This window comes from Cupressus sempervirens, chromosome 11 (assembly GCF_028749045.1).
Source record: "Cupressus sempervirens isolate cs-2001-9-10 chromosome 11, ASM2874904v1, whole genome shotgun sequence".
NCBI classification, from domain to species: Eukaryota; Viridiplantae; Streptophyta; class Pinopsida; order Cupressales; family Cupressaceae; genus Cupressus; species Cupressus sempervirens.
This window is the reverse complement of record NC_143128.1, coordinates 539,347,235-539,369,123: the sequence shown is the minus strand read 5'-3', so window position 1 is coordinate 539,369,123 and position 21,889 is coordinate 539,347,235. Positions and strand designations below refer to the sequence as shown.

The window sequence follows — 21,889 nt, the reverse complement described above, 5'->3', positions numbered from 1 at the left end:
CTTGAAAGTTCAGAATTATGATGATTCTTGAAGACAATGATGTGAGACAATATGTTGATAAAGAATCCAAGCAACCTAATGTTGAACCTAATAAAACTATTTGGAGTAAAGGAAACAAGAATGCCATGCAAATCATATTACATGGAGTGAAAAATGAAATAGTACCTATGCTAATGAAACATCAAATAACATTTCATATGATGAATGCATTATTAAATGCATATGAAGTTAACAATGCAACTAGAACCCTTGCACTAAAAAGGCAACCAAATCATATACAGATAAAAAAGGGAGAATCTACGAACTCATACTTCCTAAGGGTGGCTAGTCTAAGAGACGAACTTGCAAGTATAGGGACCATAATTGAAGATAAGAAACTAACACTTATGACTATAGATGGGTTACCAGATTCATGGGAAACACTCACAAGGAGTAAGTGCTAAAGACTATCTTCTAGAATTTAATAGACTTAAAGGAGATTGCCTACAAAAAAAATCTAGGAAACTTAAGAAATGAGGAAAATTGAAAATTGAAGATGAAGAACTTCATGTTCTCAACACAAATTCCTATAAAGGTAAGAAGAAGCACTTCAAGAAGAAGGGAAATCAAAGAAATGACAAACCTAAGAAAGATTTATCCAAAATAAAATGTGAAAAATGTGAAAAATTTAGACACTAGATCTAATTGCCCTAAGAATACAAAACAGCAAGTAAACTGTACAAACGTTACCAGGAAAGAAGAAAACTATGATCCTGAGAATTGTGTATTGTATTCTGCACTATCAAATGAAGTATCAAGCAAAGCATGTGTAATTGATAGTGGATCATCTCGACACATTACAGGATACAAAGAAGTACTAGATTCAATATCAGAAGAAGTTGATGGCGAAGTTACCATCGGTGATAATTCCTCTCATTCAGTCAAAGGAATTGGGAATTGCACCTTGAAACTGAAGTCAGTTATTTCTCTACATCTCAAAAGAGTACTCTATGTACCAGGAATAAAGAGGAATCTAATCTTTGTTACAGCACTTGAAGATAGACATAATGTTGCATTCATGGATGGTAAAGTAATGACCTAGTCTAAGAACTCTTCATTTGAGAAATCAAAGTTGATTGGTCAAAGAAAGGGATTCTTGTATGAATTAAATACAGAACCTAGTCAACCTATTCAAGCCTTAATTCCAGAAGTTGCTGATATAAACGAAATATGGCACAGAAGGTTAGGACATCTAAATTTCAAAACCTTATTGACTATGGAGAAGATGGTTACTGGTCTACCTAAGTTGAATAAAGATCATTCAAGCATATGCAAAGGATGTGCTCTAGGTAAGAACACCAAAAGTCCATTTCATGATAGCACTAGAAAAACTAACAATGTTTTGGAATTAATCCACTTAGAGTTATGTGGACCTATGTTTGTTCCTTCTCTTGGAGGATTAAGGTACTATATAGTTTTTATAGATGACTTCTCTAGGAAAACTTGGATCTACTTCTTAAAATGTAAAGAATCGGAAGAAATCCTTAAGAGATTTAAAGAATTCAAAACCTTAACTGAAAACTTATCAGGACACAAAATTAAAACTCTTAGGACTGATAATGGAGGGGAATATATTTCAGATTTGATTAAAGAGTTTTATAAAGAAGCAGGAATTAAGAGGGAGTATATTGTTCCTTATAACCCATAGCAAAATGGGGTAGCAGAAAAGAAGAATAGAACAATTATAGAAGCAACGAGAGCTATGATATTTGATCAAAATTTAGAATATTATCTTTGGGCAGAAGCCTCTTGTACTGTTGTCTATTTCAAAACAAAAGTCCTCACTCCCACCTTAGAGATAAAACTCCTGAAGAAGTCTTTACTAAGTTTAAACCTAATATAAGCCATTAGGATATTTGGGTGCCCAGTATATAAACATATCCCAAAAGAAAAGAAAACTAAGTTAGAACCCTCCAGGAGGAAACGTATTTTTGTTAGGTATAGTAAAACATCTAAAGCATATAGAATTTTCATACCTAGTCAAGAAAACATTGAACTTAGTAGGGATGTAATATTCGAAGAAGATTTAGCATTCAAAAGAACCCTAAGTTCTGAAGATCCCTCTCCCTTACCTAGTACTGAAGAAAATACTGAATCTGAATTTCAGAAGGAGAACATTGAAGAAATTGAAGATAAAATTCAAAATCTTAATCTTGAGGAAACTCAAAATCCAAAGAAAAGACCACTTTGGGTCATTAAGACTATAGAGGAAGCACAAGACTTCACTGCACCATCTGGAACCTTCAGAGAAAGCAAAAGACCCAAAAGATTTTCTAGTTATGCAACAAACATGAGTGATTTATCTAAATCAAAACCAACCAGTGTTTCAGATGCTATTAAACATACAGCTTGGAAGGATGCTATGATGGAAGAATATTAATCCATTATTAATAATGATGTTTGGGAAATTGTTCCAAGACTTGAAAGAAAATTCATTGTCTCTTCTAAGAGAATATTTAAAATCAAGCATGCTGCTAACGGTGGCATTGAAAAATATAAAGCTAAATTCATAGCCAAGGGATTCTCTCAGAAAGAGGGAATTGATTATGAAGAAACTTTTTCTCCTATTGCCAGATACTCCTCTGTAAGACCAGTCCTAGCTATTGAAGCATCGAAGGGATGGAAAATACATAAGATGGATGTAAAAACAGCATTTCTAAATGGAAAGATTATAGAAGAGGTATATTTGGAATAACCTAAAGGATTTGAAACTCATAACCCTAAAGTCTTTGTTTGCAGGCTCAAGAAAGCTCTCTATGGGCTTAAACAGGCTCCAAGGGCATGGTATGAAAGAATTGATAAGTATCTCTCCAATTTAGGATTCTCCAAGAATAAAGCTGATCCAAATCTCTATTATAAAAAGGATAAAGATGATATAATAATTTTGATACTGTATGTTGATGATTCACTAATAACAAGTGATGATCATCTTATAAATCAATGCAAAAAAGATCTAATCAAAGAATTTGAAATGAAAGATTTAGGACTCCTTCATTACTTCCTAAGACTGGAAGTATCGCAGAATTCTTACAGTATCATACTTAATCAAGAAAAGTATACATTAAACATCTTGAAGAGATTTGGACTGTGGAACTACAGACCTATGTCTTTTTCAATGGAGACTAATCTACACAAACTTAAAGAAGCAGCTGCAGAATCACCCTCCATAGATTCTTCTCTTTATAGATAGATGATTGGGTCTCTTATGTACTTGATAAATACAAGACCTGATATTTTCTATGTTGTTAATGTCTTAAGTCAGTTTATGTGTGAGCCATAGGAGATTCACCTAATTGCAGTCAAACACATCATGAGATACTTACAAGGCACTCTTAATCTTGAGCTCAAGTATGAGAAAGTTGACTTGGACTTACATGGGTACACAGACTCAAATTGGGCTAGAAGTGTTATTGATAGGAAAGCACTTCAGGATACTATTTAAGTTTAGGCTCAGTGATGATATCATGGATATGCAGAAAGCAGACATCAATAGCACAAAGTTCCACAGAAGCTGAATACATTGCTGCAACAATGGCCTCTCAGGAAGCAGTTTGACTCAGAAAGTTACTTGTGAGATTATTTGGTCAACCCATGAATCCTACCATTATTCATTGTGATAATCAGAGTTCCATCAAGCATTCTGTGAATCCAGTTTTCCATGATAGGTCCAAGCATATTGAAATTACTTACCATTATGTAAGAGACATGGTAGATAGGAATACTGTAAAATTAGAATACATTTGCATTACAAATCAGACAACAGATATTCTTACCAAACCTCTCTCTCGAGTAAAGATAGATCACTTCAAGAAAAGATTTGGTATGGTTGAATTGTAATACATTTGTATTCTTTAATTATTAATAATTTTGAATTAAAATTATTATTGTCAGGCTATTGACTGTTATGGGCTTCACCATTTGTATTCTTTAATTATTAATAATTTTGAATTAAAATTATTATTGTTAGGCTATTGATTGTTATGGGCTTCACCATTTGTATTCATTATTTAAGAGGTGACAATCTCTGAGATAATGAACACTTGTATAAAAGACATTATGAGAGATGACGATCTCTTAAATAATGTGTTGAACAGTAGAGAACTACTATTAGATCTAGATGAGTTTAAGATTATATTGTGATTTAGACATTTCTATGTCTATCAGTTACAACTTGGATAAATGAAGAATTTAATCATTCCTTGAATTCTATCCTATGTTCTCATAGATCTTAACTCAGGATCATGTTGTGATATACGTCTGGCAGTACCTATGAGTCACAACTTGGATAAAGGAAGCATTTAATCATTCTCCAAATTTTATCTTGTATATTGCATTCCATGCAATACTGTTATCACAAGTACTTACAAGGCACTCTTAATCTTGGGCTCAAGTCAAACACATCATGAGATACTTACAAGGCACTCTTAATCTTGGGCTCAAGTATGAGAAAGTTGACTTGGACTTACATGGGTATACAGACTCAAATTGGGTTGGAAGTGTTACTGATAGGAAAGCACTTCAGGATGCTATTTCAATTTAGGCTCAACAATGATATTGTGGATATGTAGAAAGCAGGCATTAGTAGCACAAAGTTGCAGTCAAACACATCATGAGATACTTACAAGGCACTCTTAATCTTGGGCTCAAGTATGAGAAAGTTGACTTGGACTTACATGGGTACACAGACTCAGATTGGGCTGGAAGTGTTACTGATAGGAAAGCACTTCAGGATGCTATTTCAGTTTAGGCTCAACGATGATATCGTGGATAGGCAGAAAGTAGGCATCAGTAGCACAAAGTTCCACAAAAGCTAAATACATTGCCGCAACAATGGCTTCTCAGGAAGCAGTTTGGCTCAAAAAGTTACTTGTGGGATTATTTGGTCAACCCATCATGAGATACTTACAAAGCACTCTTAATCTTGGGCACAAGTATGAGAAAGTTGACCTGGACTTACATGGGTACATAGACTCAGATTGGGCAGGAAGTGTTACTAATGGGAAAGCACTTCAGGATGCTATTTCAATTTAGGCTCAACGATGATATCGTGGATATGCAGAAAACAGGCATCAGTAGCACAAAGTTCCACAAAAGCTGAATACATTGCCGCAGCAATGGCCTCTCGGGAAGCAGTTTGGCTCAGAAAGTTACTTGTGGGATTATTTGGTCAACCCATGAATCCTACTATTATTCATTGTGATAATCAGAGTTCCATCGAGCATTCTGTGAATCCAATTTTCCATGACAAGTCCAAGCATATTGAAATTCCTTACCATTATGTACGAGATATGGTAGATAGGAATACTGTAAAATTAGAATACATTTGCATTGCAAATCAGATAGCAGATATTCTTACCAAACCTCTCTCTCGAGTGAAGATAGATCACTTCAGGAAAAGACTTGGTATGGTTGAATTGTAATACATTTGTATTCTTTAATTATTAATAATTTTGAATTACAATTATTATTGTCAAGCTATTGACTGTTATGGGCTTCACCATTTGTATTCTTTAATTATTAATAATTTTGAATTAAAATTATTATTGTCAGGCTATTGACTGTTATGGGCTTCACCATTTGTATTCATTATTTAAGAGGTGACGATCTCTGAGATAATGAACACTTGTATAAAAGACATTATGAGAGATGACGATCTCTTAGATAATGTGTTGAACAGTAGAGAACTACTGTCAGATCTAGATGAGTTTAAGATCATATTGTGATCTAGACATTTCTATGTCTATGAGTCACAACTTGGATAAATGAAGAATTGAATCATTCTCCAGATTCTATCCTATGTTCATGTAAATCTTAACTCGGGATCATGTTGTGATATAGGTCTGGCAGTACCTATGAGTCACAACTTGTATAAAGGAAGAATTTAATCATTATCCAGATTTTATTCTGTATATTGCATTACATGCAATACTATTATCACAAGTATAAGTGATAAGTCATATCACAGGTATAGTAATATGACATAGTATCATGTGTTCAATGATACCACATGCTTAGAAGATTCAAATAGATATAGAGTATCAATCTATGCTTATTCATCTTAATTGATGATGCTAGATATCCTATCTCTCAGTATGATTATCAAGTTATGAGGGAGTGTTAATTTTGTAACTATGAATACATTCTGATCTGATTCTACACATTGTACAAATCTAAGAATGCATGAAATCCATTCTATATAAGCCTATAAATAATTCTCGTCTTAGTTGTGATCGACATCTCCCTTGGATAATTTTGTTTTTGTCTAAACTTAATCAAATTAGTTAGGTTAAACACTAACTAAAGGTTTTCTCCTTTGGATGCCGATTTCAAGGAAACAATTCAAGGCCGACCTAGATAGGGACACGTCCCTTCTAGGGACATGCCCTTTGGTTTTAATACTTATATAGGGTATGTTTGTGGATAAAGGACACGAATATTACATGGTTTGCTCCTTCAACAATACTACCCTATCTGAATTATTGAAGAGATAAAACATTTTTCAAAATAGTATTTATACTATTGGTAACAATCATACAAGTTTGGTTATAAAGATCATCTTCAGCAAGCACTATAAAGGTATTATCTAAATCTGATTTATAGCATAATTTGTAGAAACTTTACAGTTAGCCGTTACTTGTCATATGTTGATGATGGTAGTTAGAAGTTGCTTGTTTTCCGAATGATGGTAATTAACTAATTTCTTTACTACTATCTATGTTATATGTTGATATGGATTTATCGTGGGCACTTGTTATTATTGTGAAAAATGTTGCACGAGTGGTTTCAAGAACAGACGAAGGAGGGAAGCACTGCTTAACAGGATATACGGAATGGGGCACTATCTTAGTCCATTTATCTGATCGACAGTTATAACCTCTAACTATCTTGATAAGGACCTAGCGACTGCATAACAAGGTACATACATTGGACACGCATGAGCTATTGGACAATCAATAAAACATTAAGCATTTATACATAATCAAAATACGTATCTTTAAATGGTTTATGTTGGCATTCTCATCATTATATATATATATATATATCTGCACATAAGCATAAAAAGTATGGTGCCACCATAGTATCAAATTATTCAAGCTCATCTCTATTAACATACGTATACATACATACATACATATACACATTGAGAGGATATGAAGATAAAATGATCTCTCAATTATGCACGTATATAGATGTGTATCCTAATAGGTATAACCTTGGACACAATAATAATATGATGACACCATTCGAGAATAACATATAAATGTGCAAATATATAAATATATGTATATATAAAAGTATAAATTATTCTTTTAATAAGGAGACCTTCAAATTCTTTTTCTCATAATTATAAATCTCTATAAGAGACGAGGACGTCGAGCAGTACACTTGGCATCTTCTTTTTTTTAAATCGGTTAACCAAGAAGCTGATTATCTTTTTGTAATTGCTACCAGCAGTCGCAGCTTCTATTTGAGCCTATATTATTCCTAGTTGATTTATGCTCGAGGGTATGTCTTGGAGCAAGCATTGATACTGTAGTTCTATTCCCGTTCCCTCTTCTCTTTTCTTTCCTTATTCTTACAGCTGATATTGGAGAGAACCTAAGCTATAGTTCCAGATATTAAATGGTCTTCGAAATCTGAATCCGCATTTGAAAATCAGACTTCGAGAGTCGGCCATTCACAGTTAATCGAAGATCCATTCTTTCATTGATCAGGTTATGTGATCAGTTTTCCCATTCTTTATTTTGGTATATGTACTGCATTCGAAAGTATAGATGCAAAAGTAGTTTCAAGGATTTTCAAATAACAATGCTTGGTTGTGATGTAAATTAAGTCTATCAAATAGCTCATTCGATCAAGCACATCAAGTTATCTCACCATGTTAAGTTTGAACCAAATACATATGTCATACTCTGATCTCCTCTTCTAATCAGCTTGTCTTTCAAATTCGAATAATAATTCTCTGAAGTTTTCTTAAGAGAAGTCCTTGAAATATTATTTCCATCAGCTGAGTTTTAGCAAATGAATTGATAACCTCTATGAACAGACACCCAAGACTCACCCGGCTGGTTGGCCAAGAAAGAGGGTGAAGAGGCGAAAAGAAAGTTCTACAAGAACAAGAAACAGAATAAAAATTGATATGATAATTTGATACTTTTAAAGAACTATTCAATAGCTCATGCATCTCCATCTAATTACCTTGTTGTCAAGTCGAGCGGTGGTGATTGGGTATTAGAAACCCATCCAAAAACCTTGGCCAAGATCGTTAAAGGCATGCTTGCCTTCTATAGATCAAATGATGTCGGTGGCACCAGTTAATCAGACATGCCCATCTATTACTAAGCGGACATTCTAAATACCAGTATCGCTTAGATGGCTGGACTAATAGTGCCCCAAGCCTAGCCTGAGGTAAGGAGGGTCTTTCTTATCAAAAGATTGTGTGGGGATTGATATGGTCCACGGTTGGGAGGTTAAGCCTAAGCTAATGCTTCTCCTCTTATCTAAAAGTTGAGGCTTGCACAACCATTACGAGACTCTCGAGTTAGATTGTGTATGTTCTTTTACCATCCTTTACTATGCGTTTATTTTCTCTTGTGAATATCAAATATCATAGAATTAATTTAAATGATTTAAGTTCTTTCCATATTTATGATAGAATTAAATTATTTCAGTTGGTTGTTGTTTCAGTTGAATGTTAATTCAGTTAATTTCACATGAAATGGAATTAAAGATTCGGTAAATTAATTGAAGTATTGTTTTCATATCTGTTCTTAATTCAGTATATAGCTCTATCCTTTTAGTTAAGAAAATTTGACATCAAAGTCTTGCAAATATTTTCAGTGCAAATAAGTAAGAAAACATGAGCAGCAACGAGAATGTTGCAAAGCGCGAAATGGTTTGCTACTTCAGATTTTGCAACACACAACCTCCATGAGAATAATCCACAACCTCCTACTGATTTGCTACTTCAGATTTTGCAAGACACACAAACGAAATTAGTCAATATGGAGTGGAGGATGAATGTAGCTTAGATTGGACAAAACCAAGAGGAAATGCAATCCTCACCCCTTCTCAGAACAGAAACAGAAATCTGAACACAGCGAGAAAAGCCCTCAAGCCTCACTTACCCAAATTGAAAAACAGAAGAAAATTGAAATAGTAAGTGACCTATCTGTAGACATTAAAAAGATCAAACCACCTAAGTTCTCCAATTCTAAATCCAGAGAGGATGCAGAGGCCTGGTTAACAAAAATGGAACAATATTTTGAGATTAGGAATTTCTCAAAGACCTCAAAGGTAGTTTGGGGGATATATCATTTTTCAGGAGAAGCTGTCACATGGTGGGGAAACACCAAGGTTGAGCTGAATATAAAAACAACTGAGACTACCTGAGAGAAGTTTGTAACCATTTTTAGAAACTGTTGATTACCCCAAACCTTCTATGACCAAAATCAACATTGACAACACACAAGCATTGCAAACTCCTTATTAACAAGGATTTCATCAAGCAAGATGAATATTTACATTTGTCTTGCCTCATTTCATGTTTTACATTACATTTCATTTCAAGGTTGATTCCTTAATTTAGGGCTTAACCAAGGCAAACCCTTCCCCAACAGAAAAAACCAATTTTTCTTGTGTGTGGAAGCAAGATATCCAAATTGTGGTTATAGATCCGAAAACTACTCGCTAAGACTTTTCGGAAGAAGTTAGGACAACTTTTCTACAATGTCCCAAGACATGTCCATCTTCCCGCAAAGTGTCCACACACTTTACCACCAAGTCGACCTATTCCTGGAGGTCTAAGAAAACAAGGTTTTCAAAGTTTTTTGTCATGATCACAGATTCACAATCAAAACTGCAGTCACAGTTTTAGATCTATCTTGCATTTGTCATTAAATCGAATAGTTCAATTCAAATTCACATTGTTTATCTTAAATCAATTAACATTGCATGAAAAAGGACTTGCTTACATACTTCCTTGATATGATTTAGGTTTAATATTGGCATTGCTTCATCATACTTGGGTTTTGCTAATCTAACTTGAGTTATATTGATTGTTATGTTTGGAAGCCCCTCTTTCTCTTGTATTTAATGTTTTATGTGCGCAAATGGTTTGTTAATGAATTTACCTCACAAATTCATTAACATACATCCATCCATTTTTCATATAAAACAACTGGTAATGTAGAAGTTACAGATATGATATTATCTTCCCACACTTCTTCCAAGGTAGCTGCAACTCCATCCAAAACCCGATCCTGTGACCTATTATCAACCACTAAGTTTTCTAATTTATTTTCCCAAGTCTGATTTATAAAATCAGATTTGTTACGGCCTACATTTGCATCATAACTCATCTCTAATACCCAAATCTTGAGTATCAACACTAGGAAACTCCATACATGGAACTATTTCAGATATGAGCCATTCCATGTGAGATATTGAACCTTTCGCACATGGGTTGGGTCATATCTCATGAGTAGGCTCAATATTAAGTCTACTGTCATAAAAATGAGAATTTTTATCCACACTGATAACAACTTCTTGGACGTTGCTAATGTTCAATTCCTCTTCAATTTTTGCCTTTCTACCACCAGACACCATTTGCCTATCACTATGTGAACCAACTCTTCTTGCAAATAGGTCACAAGCTACCCTGTGATATTATTTCTTCATTTAACCAATCACACTGCATATGATAGAAAGATAAATCTTTCTTAACATATTGAGGAAGAGTGTTACATTCCTCAAACATGCTAAGCAATGCATCCTTTCTGTCACCCGTTATATCTTGTGGTGTAACTTTCATCTGATCTCCCTGTTTAATTGCTTTCCTAAATATTTCCATAACTGGAACAACTGTAAGAGTATTCATCTAAGTTGCCGGTTCGGATTTTGGTTCGGATGCGGGTTCGACATTCGGGTTCGGAATTCGATCAAAAAATTTTGGGCTGGGTTCGGGTCCTTTTTGGGTTCGTCCGTACAAGAATTTTTTAAAAATAAAATAAAAAATATATATGCAAAAATATGTTGCAGCATACCAATTCATACACCATTATGCTAATCTAAAGCAATTTAGCAAATTCAACCACCACATATATTAATGATTTGTTCGATTGGCATGACAAAATGTCAAAATATACCACCATTATACCATATGAATGTTTCAGTTCAAAACTTTAGTCTTTAAAACAAGAATATCAACATTACTAATCACTTAATCAATAATCAGTCATAGGCTCATATGTGATCAAATGACAAATATCAATGTATCATCAAAAATCATCGAAGAATTCATCATCATTAGGCAGTTGCTGATTAGAAGCACAATTAGTGCCACTAGCATCAGCAGTCTCAACCGTAGTCTCAGTCGTAGCCTCAAGATCAGCTCCATCAGTACTACTATGTATCTCAGGATCGCCATCTTCAATCGCAAGTGCATCAAAGTGGACTTCCAACTCCGCGGCCTCTGGTTCGACATCCCATTGTTTTGCCTCCCCCTTTTTATACATATTCTCTTTGTGAGTTGTGAGCCTCAAGTTTGAATGCACAAACACCAAGTTATCTGCTTTCTTGGAGTTTAGTCGGTTGCGTTTTATCGAGTGGATGAAGGAGTATGTGCTCCAATTCCTCTCAGATGATGAACTAGCAACCTATCAATCTTAGTGCCAATTTTTTTCAGCATGAGGTTGAGTGAGTGCACTGCACAAGGTGTCCAAAAAATGTGTTCATATCGCTCCTCAACCAATAAGCCGGCAGCCCTACAATTCTTCGCATTGTCAGTTATTACTTGAACAACATTCTGAGGGCCAACTTGCTCGATAGCTTGGATGAGAATGTTTGCAATGAAAGGACCATCCTTTACCTCTCCTTCACAATCCACTGCTTTTAGAAACATTGCACCTCTTGTAGACACTGCAAGAACATTCACCAAAGGACGGTTCCTTGCATCTTTCCATCCATCTGATACTATTGTCACCCCTGTTTCGACCCATGCATCCTTGATGGGCAGCATGGCATTCTCTACACGGGCCACCTCATTATCCAATAAAGTGGTGCGTACCTTCTCATACCCAGGGCCCTTGAACCCGCTTGGAGCCACATTAATTGCCCTCACCATGTATTGCCAATACGGTGAGCGAACAACATTAAATGACAATCCATTTGCATAAACACATCTGGCTATGGCTTGATCAGCAATGTCTCTAGCTTCATTTTGGAATGATGATTCCAAGGGTCCCGCCATTGTTTTACTTACAATCTGTTGTTGAGGAGGATGCATGAATGGATGGCCCTCTGCAGGTGGCTCACTAGGAGTGGTAGTTGAAGACATAGATGATGTTTTCCCTTTCTTTAGAGGCCTACCACTTTCCAACGGATGTGAAGCATTTGCCCTCCCAGCCGCTTCCTCTGCTTGCTTTTGCTCTTGAATATATTTGTTTACGATGTGATTTGGAAGAAAAGTTTTAGGTAGTATCCCGTTTACTCTTGGCTTCCCAGTGCAAAATTTGATGCCTTTTTGAGGAATAAAGCACAAATGTGCTTTTACTCTACTATAAGAGCTGCTAAATTCCTCCTTGCAATGGCTACAAATCCACACGTAACCTCCTCCACCCGGCATTGATCGAATCATTTGCACATGTTTCCAAAGTGGGGAACATCTGTCGATTTTGAAGTGGAGATTATTGCCAACCGAATCACTTCCAGCCATGATAGAATCTACACACAAATTTAAAAATTACACAATATGTCAATACATAAAACAAAAAATTAAATATGGAAAAAACTCATTTATCCACTCAAACTAAACTGTAATAGATATCAGTAAGTTCACAATGAAAATTTAAAAACTAGGAACAATTTGTAAGAAGTTAGAAGTTATTCAATACTCATAATATAATTTTGAAATTTTTAATTTTCTATAGAGTTGTAATTTTATCTTTGCCAAGGGTAATTGGACACTAAGGAACTGCAGTTCTCACTTCTCATATTTGGGGGCTTAGAAAGGGTCCCATTCTACTGTGTTTGGCACATGATTTTGTTGGGCCAGTATTGTATGGAGCTTGGTTTGGCAATTTCCATGTGGGAATTGAACTCAAACCTTGTTAATGACATTTGATCACTTCACCACTCAGTGATACCCCACACATTTTAAATTTTAAATTTAACTTTAGACGATTAAACACATTTTCTTTAAATCTACCTGCTATTGAATGATACCAAGGCCAGCTCAGCACATGCTTGCAGGATTAATATAGTACTTAAAAGTTAAAATTGATACAAGGTTGTGTTGGGAAATATTTTTCTCTAATCTTCTCACCACATAACAATTACAGCCACAAATCGACATATTAATAGTAACAGCCTATTAAATAAATTTTCAACCATACACAATTCTACAGTTGAATAGCATTCTCTTATTGGATAGCTTAAAAGCAACATTACAGCTACAGTAGTATTCTTGGTACGTCTGTCTAACAACTGTGTTTTTCCCCAGCTTTTGTTTTCAAATTCAAAGTTTTCATTAACATTACAAGCTATTAAAAAGATAGGAGATTAGGAGAGTTTATGTATATAATATATTTAATAAAATCTAAATTAATCACAATCAAACAAAGCCGAGAGAGCTTGACCTGGTTTTATCTCATCCTACTATTTTCATTCGTGCAAAACAATTCATTGGTTGTTAATAGGGATCTGGAGTAGTGCAGATTCTTTTAAAGACCTACCTCTTTTTTTATCGCTGGAGTTGGAGAAGAAAATTTGAACTCTGAACACCGCCGTATAAAACAAACCCAAAAACAAGCCGCAGTATAAAGAAGTTTGAACGCAAAATATGGTTGACGGCGTCGTTTTAGGGTTTTGTATAAATATTAAATGGTAAAATCGACTAGAATAAAGTAAAACGCGTTTTTAAATGATTAAAAAGTCAAACGTTTTTTCAACTTTTTCGTTGTATGCCCAGATTCGCCCGAAATTCGCTGTCATTCCATCCGGGTTCTTTTTTGGACTCCAAAATTCGCTCGAAATTCGATCAAATTCGTCCAGGGTGCGAAATGAAGGACCCACAGGGAATTTAACAGGAAATCTGCGAATTTGAATCGAACCAGGACCGAATTTGATTTCATGCGAATCGAATTTCGATTTTGCCCCTTCAGGAGCGAATCCGGTAACTTAGGTATTCATCACTCACATGTCATTGGTTGAATCTATACAATAATAAAATTCAACCCGAACAAAATGACAGGAAACTGCTCTAATACTATTGTAATAAGTCTTGCTGGCTCGATCTCAAATCCTGCTGACAATTGACCAAGTTTGAATTTTTTGCAATGTTTTCAATTTTTCAAAATGTTAGGGTTTTATACGTGTATGAGTTTTTGAAATAAATAACAATGTATGAAATAAACTTTCTTTTCCAAATCTAAGCAGAAGTATTCCAGTTTGTCCAATATAAAATCTGATTGCATACAACAGCAATTATTGGAAATGAAGTTGTGCAATTACATCAATTCAAGGAACCCGGAATGTTAATGCAGGTCTGTAGTTCTTCACTAATGGTCACAATCTCCATTCGACAGAACCCAAGACACTTCGACGTTGGAGTTAGGAACAGTATTACAGCCCCATTCATCACGCATTCATTACACAAGCTGGTCATCACTCCTCAATAGTTCTCGTGGCGTAGATGATGGGAACGGTTGCCTTATTGGCACTACACACAATCCAGAATGCAACGTTTCTAATCTGCCATTACTCAATTTCAACCTCTGCAATTTCAAACCCTTGTCTTGCTGAAATCCAATTGAATTCTCTTCATAATTAGGCACAAATGATAACCCTAAGATGAGTCACCCAATGATCTCCATCACTGCCATTTGGATGATAATTGTTGAAAATTGTGTCTCAACCTTGCAAGCTCTTTTTCTAAAAAACTCTAAAAAAAATTTAAGAAAATTCTAGAATTTGTTTGTGGTAGTTTTCACATATTTATGAGTTGGAAAAAGGTGTATGAGTTGTTAAAAATGTGTCTAGTCTCTAGAACAATGTAGAAGGGCTATTTTTAGAGTGTAAACAACTCACTATATAATTTTTGTGGGAGTCTAAACTAGAGGACAAAATTATGGACGAAAATGGTATTCTTGAAGTTACAAATTACAAGTGGGTAAAATGTGGCATGGTTGTTTTGCCCATGGTTTTGTAAAACCACAAATGGTTTCCAAGTGGCAAATCACTATAAAAGGAGGGCTTGGGGAGGTGTTTGAATCATCGAGTTCAATTTGCAAGACTGGTGCTAAGAGTCTCTCTGAGTTCGAGTCCGAGTTTGAGTTGTGGTGATGTGCTATTGTAAGAACTTGCATTGCAAATGTATTGTAATCTTCCAAATTTGAGAATACATTGTGCGGGTTTTGGAGGGTGGAGTTTTTCTACCGGAAGGGTTTCCCCACAGTAATCATTGTGTTATGAGTTCATTGTTATTTTGATTATGTTATTATACATTTCTTGAGATCTCTGCAATAGTTAGTTGAATTTGCATAATCGTCCTCTCAAAGATTAGTGTAGGAAGCGATTCCGCACACATTTGCTTTCTTACAAGTGGTATCAAAGCCTTGGCAGTTTTGGTTCTATTTGTTGGGTACAAGATTTTTTGAGCTAATCAAAGTTTGATTGGGAGCTTGTGCAGAGGTTTATTTTTGTGTTGCAAGATTGCAAAGATGGCAAGCACATCAAGGAGGATTGATGTAGAGAAATTTTTTGGCACAAACTTTGAGATGTGGAAGCTAAAGATTGAAGATCTATTGATTGCTCGAGATCTATGGGATGCGATTGATGAAAAGAATCTAAGGCCCGCAAATCAAACTTCAACCACAGAGTATGATGTGAGAGATAGAAAAGCTAAAAGTCTCAACAGATTGTGTCTTGCAAATTCTATACTGATTAATGTCCATGAAGAACCTACGGCAAAGAAGCTCTGGAAGAAGCTAAGTGAGATCTATCAAGCGAAATCACTTGTGAACAAGATTTTCTTGAGGAAGAAGTTGCATTCCTTGAGAATGGAAGAAGGTGGACAGATTTCTGAGCATCTTGAATGTTTTAATATGTCGATGACTTAGTTGACCTCAGTTGGGGTGTCGATGGATGAAGAAGAAAGGTGCCAAATATTCCCATGTTCGTTGCCAAACTCATGGGACAGCCTTGTCATGGCCATAGGGAGCACTTCAGTTGTCTTGAAGATGGAGGACGTTGTTGGTTCTCTACTTTCTGAAGAGATGAGAAGGAAGGTCTCTCTAAATGCCAAAGAGGCTTTGAGTGTTAGAGGAAGACCAAAGGAAAAAGGCAAGAACGAGAAGCAGCATGGCCGTTCTAAGTTGAAGAATAAGGGGAGATCAAAATCTCGTGGTAAGTCCAAAGCAATCTGTTGGAATTGTGGCAAACCTGAACACTTCTGAAAGGACTGCAAAGAGGAAAAGAAAAAGAAGAAGAAGCAAGATTTTGATTCTGAGTCTGAGAAGGAAGATGGAGATGCTTTTATCGCAGCCTTGGCCACTCATGCAGGTGTCAATGCATGGTTGATAGACTCAGGTGCATCTTTTCACATGACTCCTAATAGAAATTAGTTTAGTAAGTATGAAAAGTTTGATGGCGGTAAGGTGTATTTGGGTGATAACTCAGTTATTGATATTGTTGGTTGTGGAAGTATTCGTGTGAAATTTTCTGATGGTAGAATTAAAAGATCTGATGGTGTCTTGCATATCCCGGGACTAGTGAGGAATTTGTAATCTATTAGCAAACTAATAGATGTAGGTGTGCATGTACAGTTTTCTGAAGCAGGTGTGAAAATGGTGAGAGGTGCTATGGTAATAGCAAGAGGAAGCAGATTGGGTACATTGTACCAACTTGATGCATCCACGGTTGAGTGCAATAGCACTTTTGATAAGACTGTGAAGAGGACTACTTTGTTGGAAAAGGAGACGGTTTTTCTTTCAACAAATGGTCATGGTTTTTGGGTACCCAAGCGTGCTCTATCTACTGAATCAATGTTACCTGCAAAGAAGACTATGTTATGGCACCGGAGACTCAGCCACATAGGTGAGAAAGGTCTATGAACCTTAAAGAACAAAAACTTTGTTGATGGGTTGAATGACTGTAATCTTGATTTTCATTTTTGTGAGCATTGTATCTATGGTAAACAAAACCGTATTCAATTTTACTCAAGCTCTCATAAGTCCTCATGTATTTTGGAGCTAATCCATTCGGATGTATTTGGTCCAGTTGATGTTCCTTCTATTGGTAGATCAGTTTATTATGTTTCTTTCATTGATGATTTCAGTCAAAGAACATGGGTTTATTTTCTTAGAAGTAAAGCTGAAGTTTTCAGTTGTTTCAAAGAATTTAAAGCAATGGTTGAGTTGCAGACTGGAAAGAAGATAAAGCATTTGAGAACTAATAATGGCGGTGAATATTGCTCCAATGATCTTGACAAATTTTGTAAAGATTGTGGTATTAACAAAGAGAAGACAACTCCGTATTCTCCACAACAAAATGGAGTTGCAGAAAGAATGAACAGGGCCTTGATGGAGAAGGCTAGGAGTATGCTAAGTGGAGCTGGACTAGAACAAAAGTTTTGGACCGAAGCTGTAACCACTGCCTGCTACCTGATAAACAGGTCTCCTACATCAGCTCTTGTTAATAAGACGCCAATGGAAACATGGTCGGGCCACAAGCCTTCACTTCGACATCTAGGAGTTTTTGGTTGTAAAGCATATGCTCATGTGCCAAAGGAGAAATGGACAAAATTGGACAACAAAGCCGTCAAATGTATCTTAATCGGATATAGTTATGGTGTGAAAGGATACAAGCTTTGGGATCCTATTGCACAAAAGGTATTTTACTCCAGAAGTGTTATTTTTAGAGAAACTAAGTCTTCTTCTATTATAGTGCAGCCAGAACAAATAAAAGAAAGGAAAGATGTGATTCAACTTCCTGCTACACTTGAGAAAGTTGAATCGAGGCCCTTAGTAAGACAAGTTATGAAAAAGAGCTCTACGAGTTCTGAATCATCAAAGGAAGAGGGAGAACCTGATCATGAACTTGAACCTGAACCTGAACCAGATCTTGTTCGAAGGTCTAATAGACAAAGGAAAGCACCAGAAAGGTATGGATATTCTCCTCATGATTGGAGGTGTATATTTGCTTTGAATGCTAATATTGATGAACCGAAATCTGTAGAAGAGGCTCTTGGTATGAATGATTCAGAATTCTGGAAGATAGCTATGGAAGAAGAGATGGCAACTCTTAAGAGGAATGACACATGGGACCTTGTATCATTGCCTGAAGGACAGAAACCTGTTGGTTCTAAATGAATGTTTTAAAGGAAGATGGGTTCAGATGGAAGCATTGAGAAGTATAAAGCACGATTGGTTGCAAAAGGTTACTCCCAGGTTGCAGGAATTGATTATGGTGAAATTTTTTCTCTTGTAGCAAAAATGACATCCATTCAATTTTTACTTTCTATTGCAGCAGCTTATGATCTAGAAGTTGAGCAGATGGATGTGAAGACAGCTTTCCTTCATGGAGATTTGGAGGAAGAAATTTATATGACACAGCCAGAGCACTTTGTGGTGAAAGGTAAAAGTCATATAATCTATAAATTAAAGAAATCCTTGTATGGTCTAAAACAAAATCCTAGGATGTGGTACCAAAAGTTTGATACATATGTATTGAGTTTGGGATTTATGCAATCCAAATATGATCACTGTATATACTACAAGTCTGATGGTGATTATTTCTTGGTTATTGCCTTATATGTTTATGACATGTTGTTTATTGGCAAAGGAAAAGGTTTGATTGCAGAATTAAAATCTCAGCACTCAGCAAAGTTTGAAATGAAGAATCTTGGTGCAGCAAGGTACATTCTGGGAATGGAGATTATAAGAGATAAACAAAATAGAAAGCTTTCGCTAGGCCAAAGTAAGTATGTTGGTACTATTCTGAGAAGATTAAATATGTAGGATTCCAGACCATTGAGTGTTCCTGTTACTATGGAAACAAAGCTTTCTAGCTCACAATATCCTATATCCCCATTGGAGATGGAAGAGATGAGTCGAGTACCATATCAAAGTGTTGTTGGAAGTTTGATGTATGCTATGCTCTGTACAAGACCCAGACATTGCCCAAGCAGTGGAAGTACTTTCTCGTTATATGTCTAATCCAGGAAGAGCACATTGGGATGCAGTAAAAAGAGTTTTCAAATACTTGCGGGGTACCTCAGAGTACTCTATATGTTTTCATGGAAAAGGAAATGAGCATTCCTTGGATATTCAAAGCTATGTGGATTCAGACTAGGCCGGTGATGTTGATAGTAGAAGATCCACTAGTGCATATGTATTTACATTATTTGGTGGTGCAATCAGTTGGATGAGCAAGCGACAAGCTGTGGTCGCTTTGTCCACTACAGAGGCAGAGTATATAGCAGCTACTCATGCCTACAAGGAAGCTCTCTAGCTAAAGAGATTGTGTTCAGATATAAAATTCAAACAGGGTACAATGACAATTTATAGTGACAGTCAGAGTGCAATCTGCCTAGCGAAGAACCCAACATTTCATGCCAGGACCAAGCACATTGATGTACAATATCATTTTGTGAAAAATATGATCGAGGACGGCAAGGTGAAGTTGGAGAAGGTAGAGACTTTGGTGAATGTTGCTGATGCATTAACTAAGCCCATGAGCACAGACAAGTTTAGATGGTGTTTGAAGTCTATGGGCCTCTTGGCCCCTAGCAATTAAGTCCATGAAACTATGGATCCCCTGACTCTTGCAAGGTGTTCAACAAGTGGGAGAATGTTGGGAATTGTTTCTCAACCTTGCAAGCTCTTTTTCCAAAAAACTCTAGAAATTTTTTTAGAAAATTCTAAAATTTGTTTGTGGTAGTTTTCACATGTTTATGAGTTGGAAAAAGGTGTATGAGTTGTTAAAAATGTCTCTAGACTCTATAACAATGTAGAAAGGTTATTTTTAGAGTGTAAACAACTCATTATATAACTTTTATGGGAGTCTAAACTAGAGAACAAAATTATGGAATGGACGAAAATGGTATTCTTGGAATTACAAATTACAAGTGAGTAATATATGGCATAGTTGTTTTGCCCATGGTTTTCTAAAACCACAAGTGGTTTCCAAGTGGCAAATCACTATAAAAAGAGGGCTTGGGGAGGTGTTTAAATCATCAAGTTCAGTTTGCAAGACTGGTGCTAGAAGGAGGCTCTCTAAGTCCAACTCCGAGTTCGAGTTGTGGTGATGCGCTCCTGTAAGAACTTGCATTGCAAGTGTATTGTAATCTTCCAAATTTGAGAATACATTGTGCGGGTTTTGGAGAGTGGGGTTTTTCTCCCGAAAGGGTTTCCCCACGGTAATCATTGTGTTATGAGTTCATTGTTATTTTGATTATGTTATTATGCATTTTTTGAGATCTCTACAATAGTTAGTTGAATTTACATAATCGCCCTCTCAACAATTAGTGTAGGAAGCGATTATGCGCACCTTTGCTTCCTTACAATAATCACAAACTTTATACCATAATGACTAGCTCCCACTTTCCTTTACCACAATATAAGTTCTTGCATACATCACTTATTACCTCCTTTTCATTATGAATCGCTCCCCCTATGTAGAATCTTGGCCACTTTTTCTTTCGCTGCCGTCCTTCAACAGTTATATTAATATGAATGTCTAATGGCTCACTTCTATTAATCGATGCACCCTTTGAATTATTGTCTTTGATGTATTGTCTTAAAATAGAAAGTAGACGAACCTAATATTCACCATGGAAATCTAAGAAATGGCTGCAAGCTGAACAGATAAATAAAGTCCCGGTAACGATGCAACGATGCGTCTGCAGATGTAAATCTGATTATTCTAAGTACCCATGGAAATACAGTTTCAAGTTCGCTTAAATATCAAACGAAAGAATAAAGTCGAACCTGGAACGTTTTCAACTCGGAGAATGCTAAAACTTCAAAACAATGCTGAAGGACATTTCAAATTAGCATATTTGGAGAGAAGAGAGGCAAAAAGAAAAGTACCTAAAGAGACCCTGGGGATGGGTTCGTTGGCACCGGCAGCACGCTCCTCTGCATCCTGAAGAACTTTGTTCATCTGTGATAATCTCGCTGACATTTTCTTCCCGTCCGAACTCATGCAGATAGTTCTGCACCCTAGATTTCCTAAATACATAATTTTTAACTGAATAACCCTCAAAGTTTTCTTCTCGCTCATGAAATTTGAAGGACTAAGACTATTCGAAAATTTGGGAAGGTGTAATAACGCAGTGCTACTGCACAAGGCCATTCTGGGCATGCCCACCAATCGCTCTTTTGCTATCACTCCGATTTGCATTTTCTGAAATTTAAGAATCGTCGCTATTGGAATGTTTTGAACGGAGATGTTTTATGATTTTACTTCAGAATGCTTGGCTCTCCTGCCGCATACCGTGTCCACCTCAGAAATATATGTTTCTTACATCTTATCTGGGCATTTCATTTGCGTGGATTTAAATATACCGGCGTTAAAGCCAAGAAATTTGTATACCCAATTAAGATCTGTTCCAAGATATTGGGAGTCACTATTTCATTTGCTACGAAGGAGCTAAATCTTTGTAATTACCAAAAGTATTTGGAAAAGTCTTAAAAGTTCTCAAATCTTTGTTTTGCTTAAGTTGGGGATGATTTCTAGTTTGGAGGATATTTAGTTTCAGAATTTAAGAATTTAAATACAACTTTCATAATTATTTTTAATTAAATAAATTAATATTCAATTAAGGAGCTTAAGGGGCTTTCTAATGAAT

The 21,889-nt window shown here is 35.9% G+C and overlaps 1 protein-coding gene across 2 annotated transcripts in view; it reads right to left on the bottom strand.

Annotated features, from left to right (window-relative positions):
• The window catches only part of LOC149530761 (uncharacterized), an 82,530-nt gene extending 60,958 nt beyond the window's left edge, over nt 1-21,572 (bottom strand). For both annotated transcript variants that reach the window (XM_089809213.1, XM_089809214.1), the window contains exon 1: nt 21,129-21,572. In XM_089809213.1, coding sequence (XP_089665339.1) covers nt 21,129-21,441 — 313 coding nt within the window. In that variant the 5' untranslated portion in view covers nt 21,442-21,572. The remainder of the gene's footprint in view (nt 1-21,128) is intronic.
• Nucleotides 21,573-21,889: the final 317 nt, after the last annotated feature.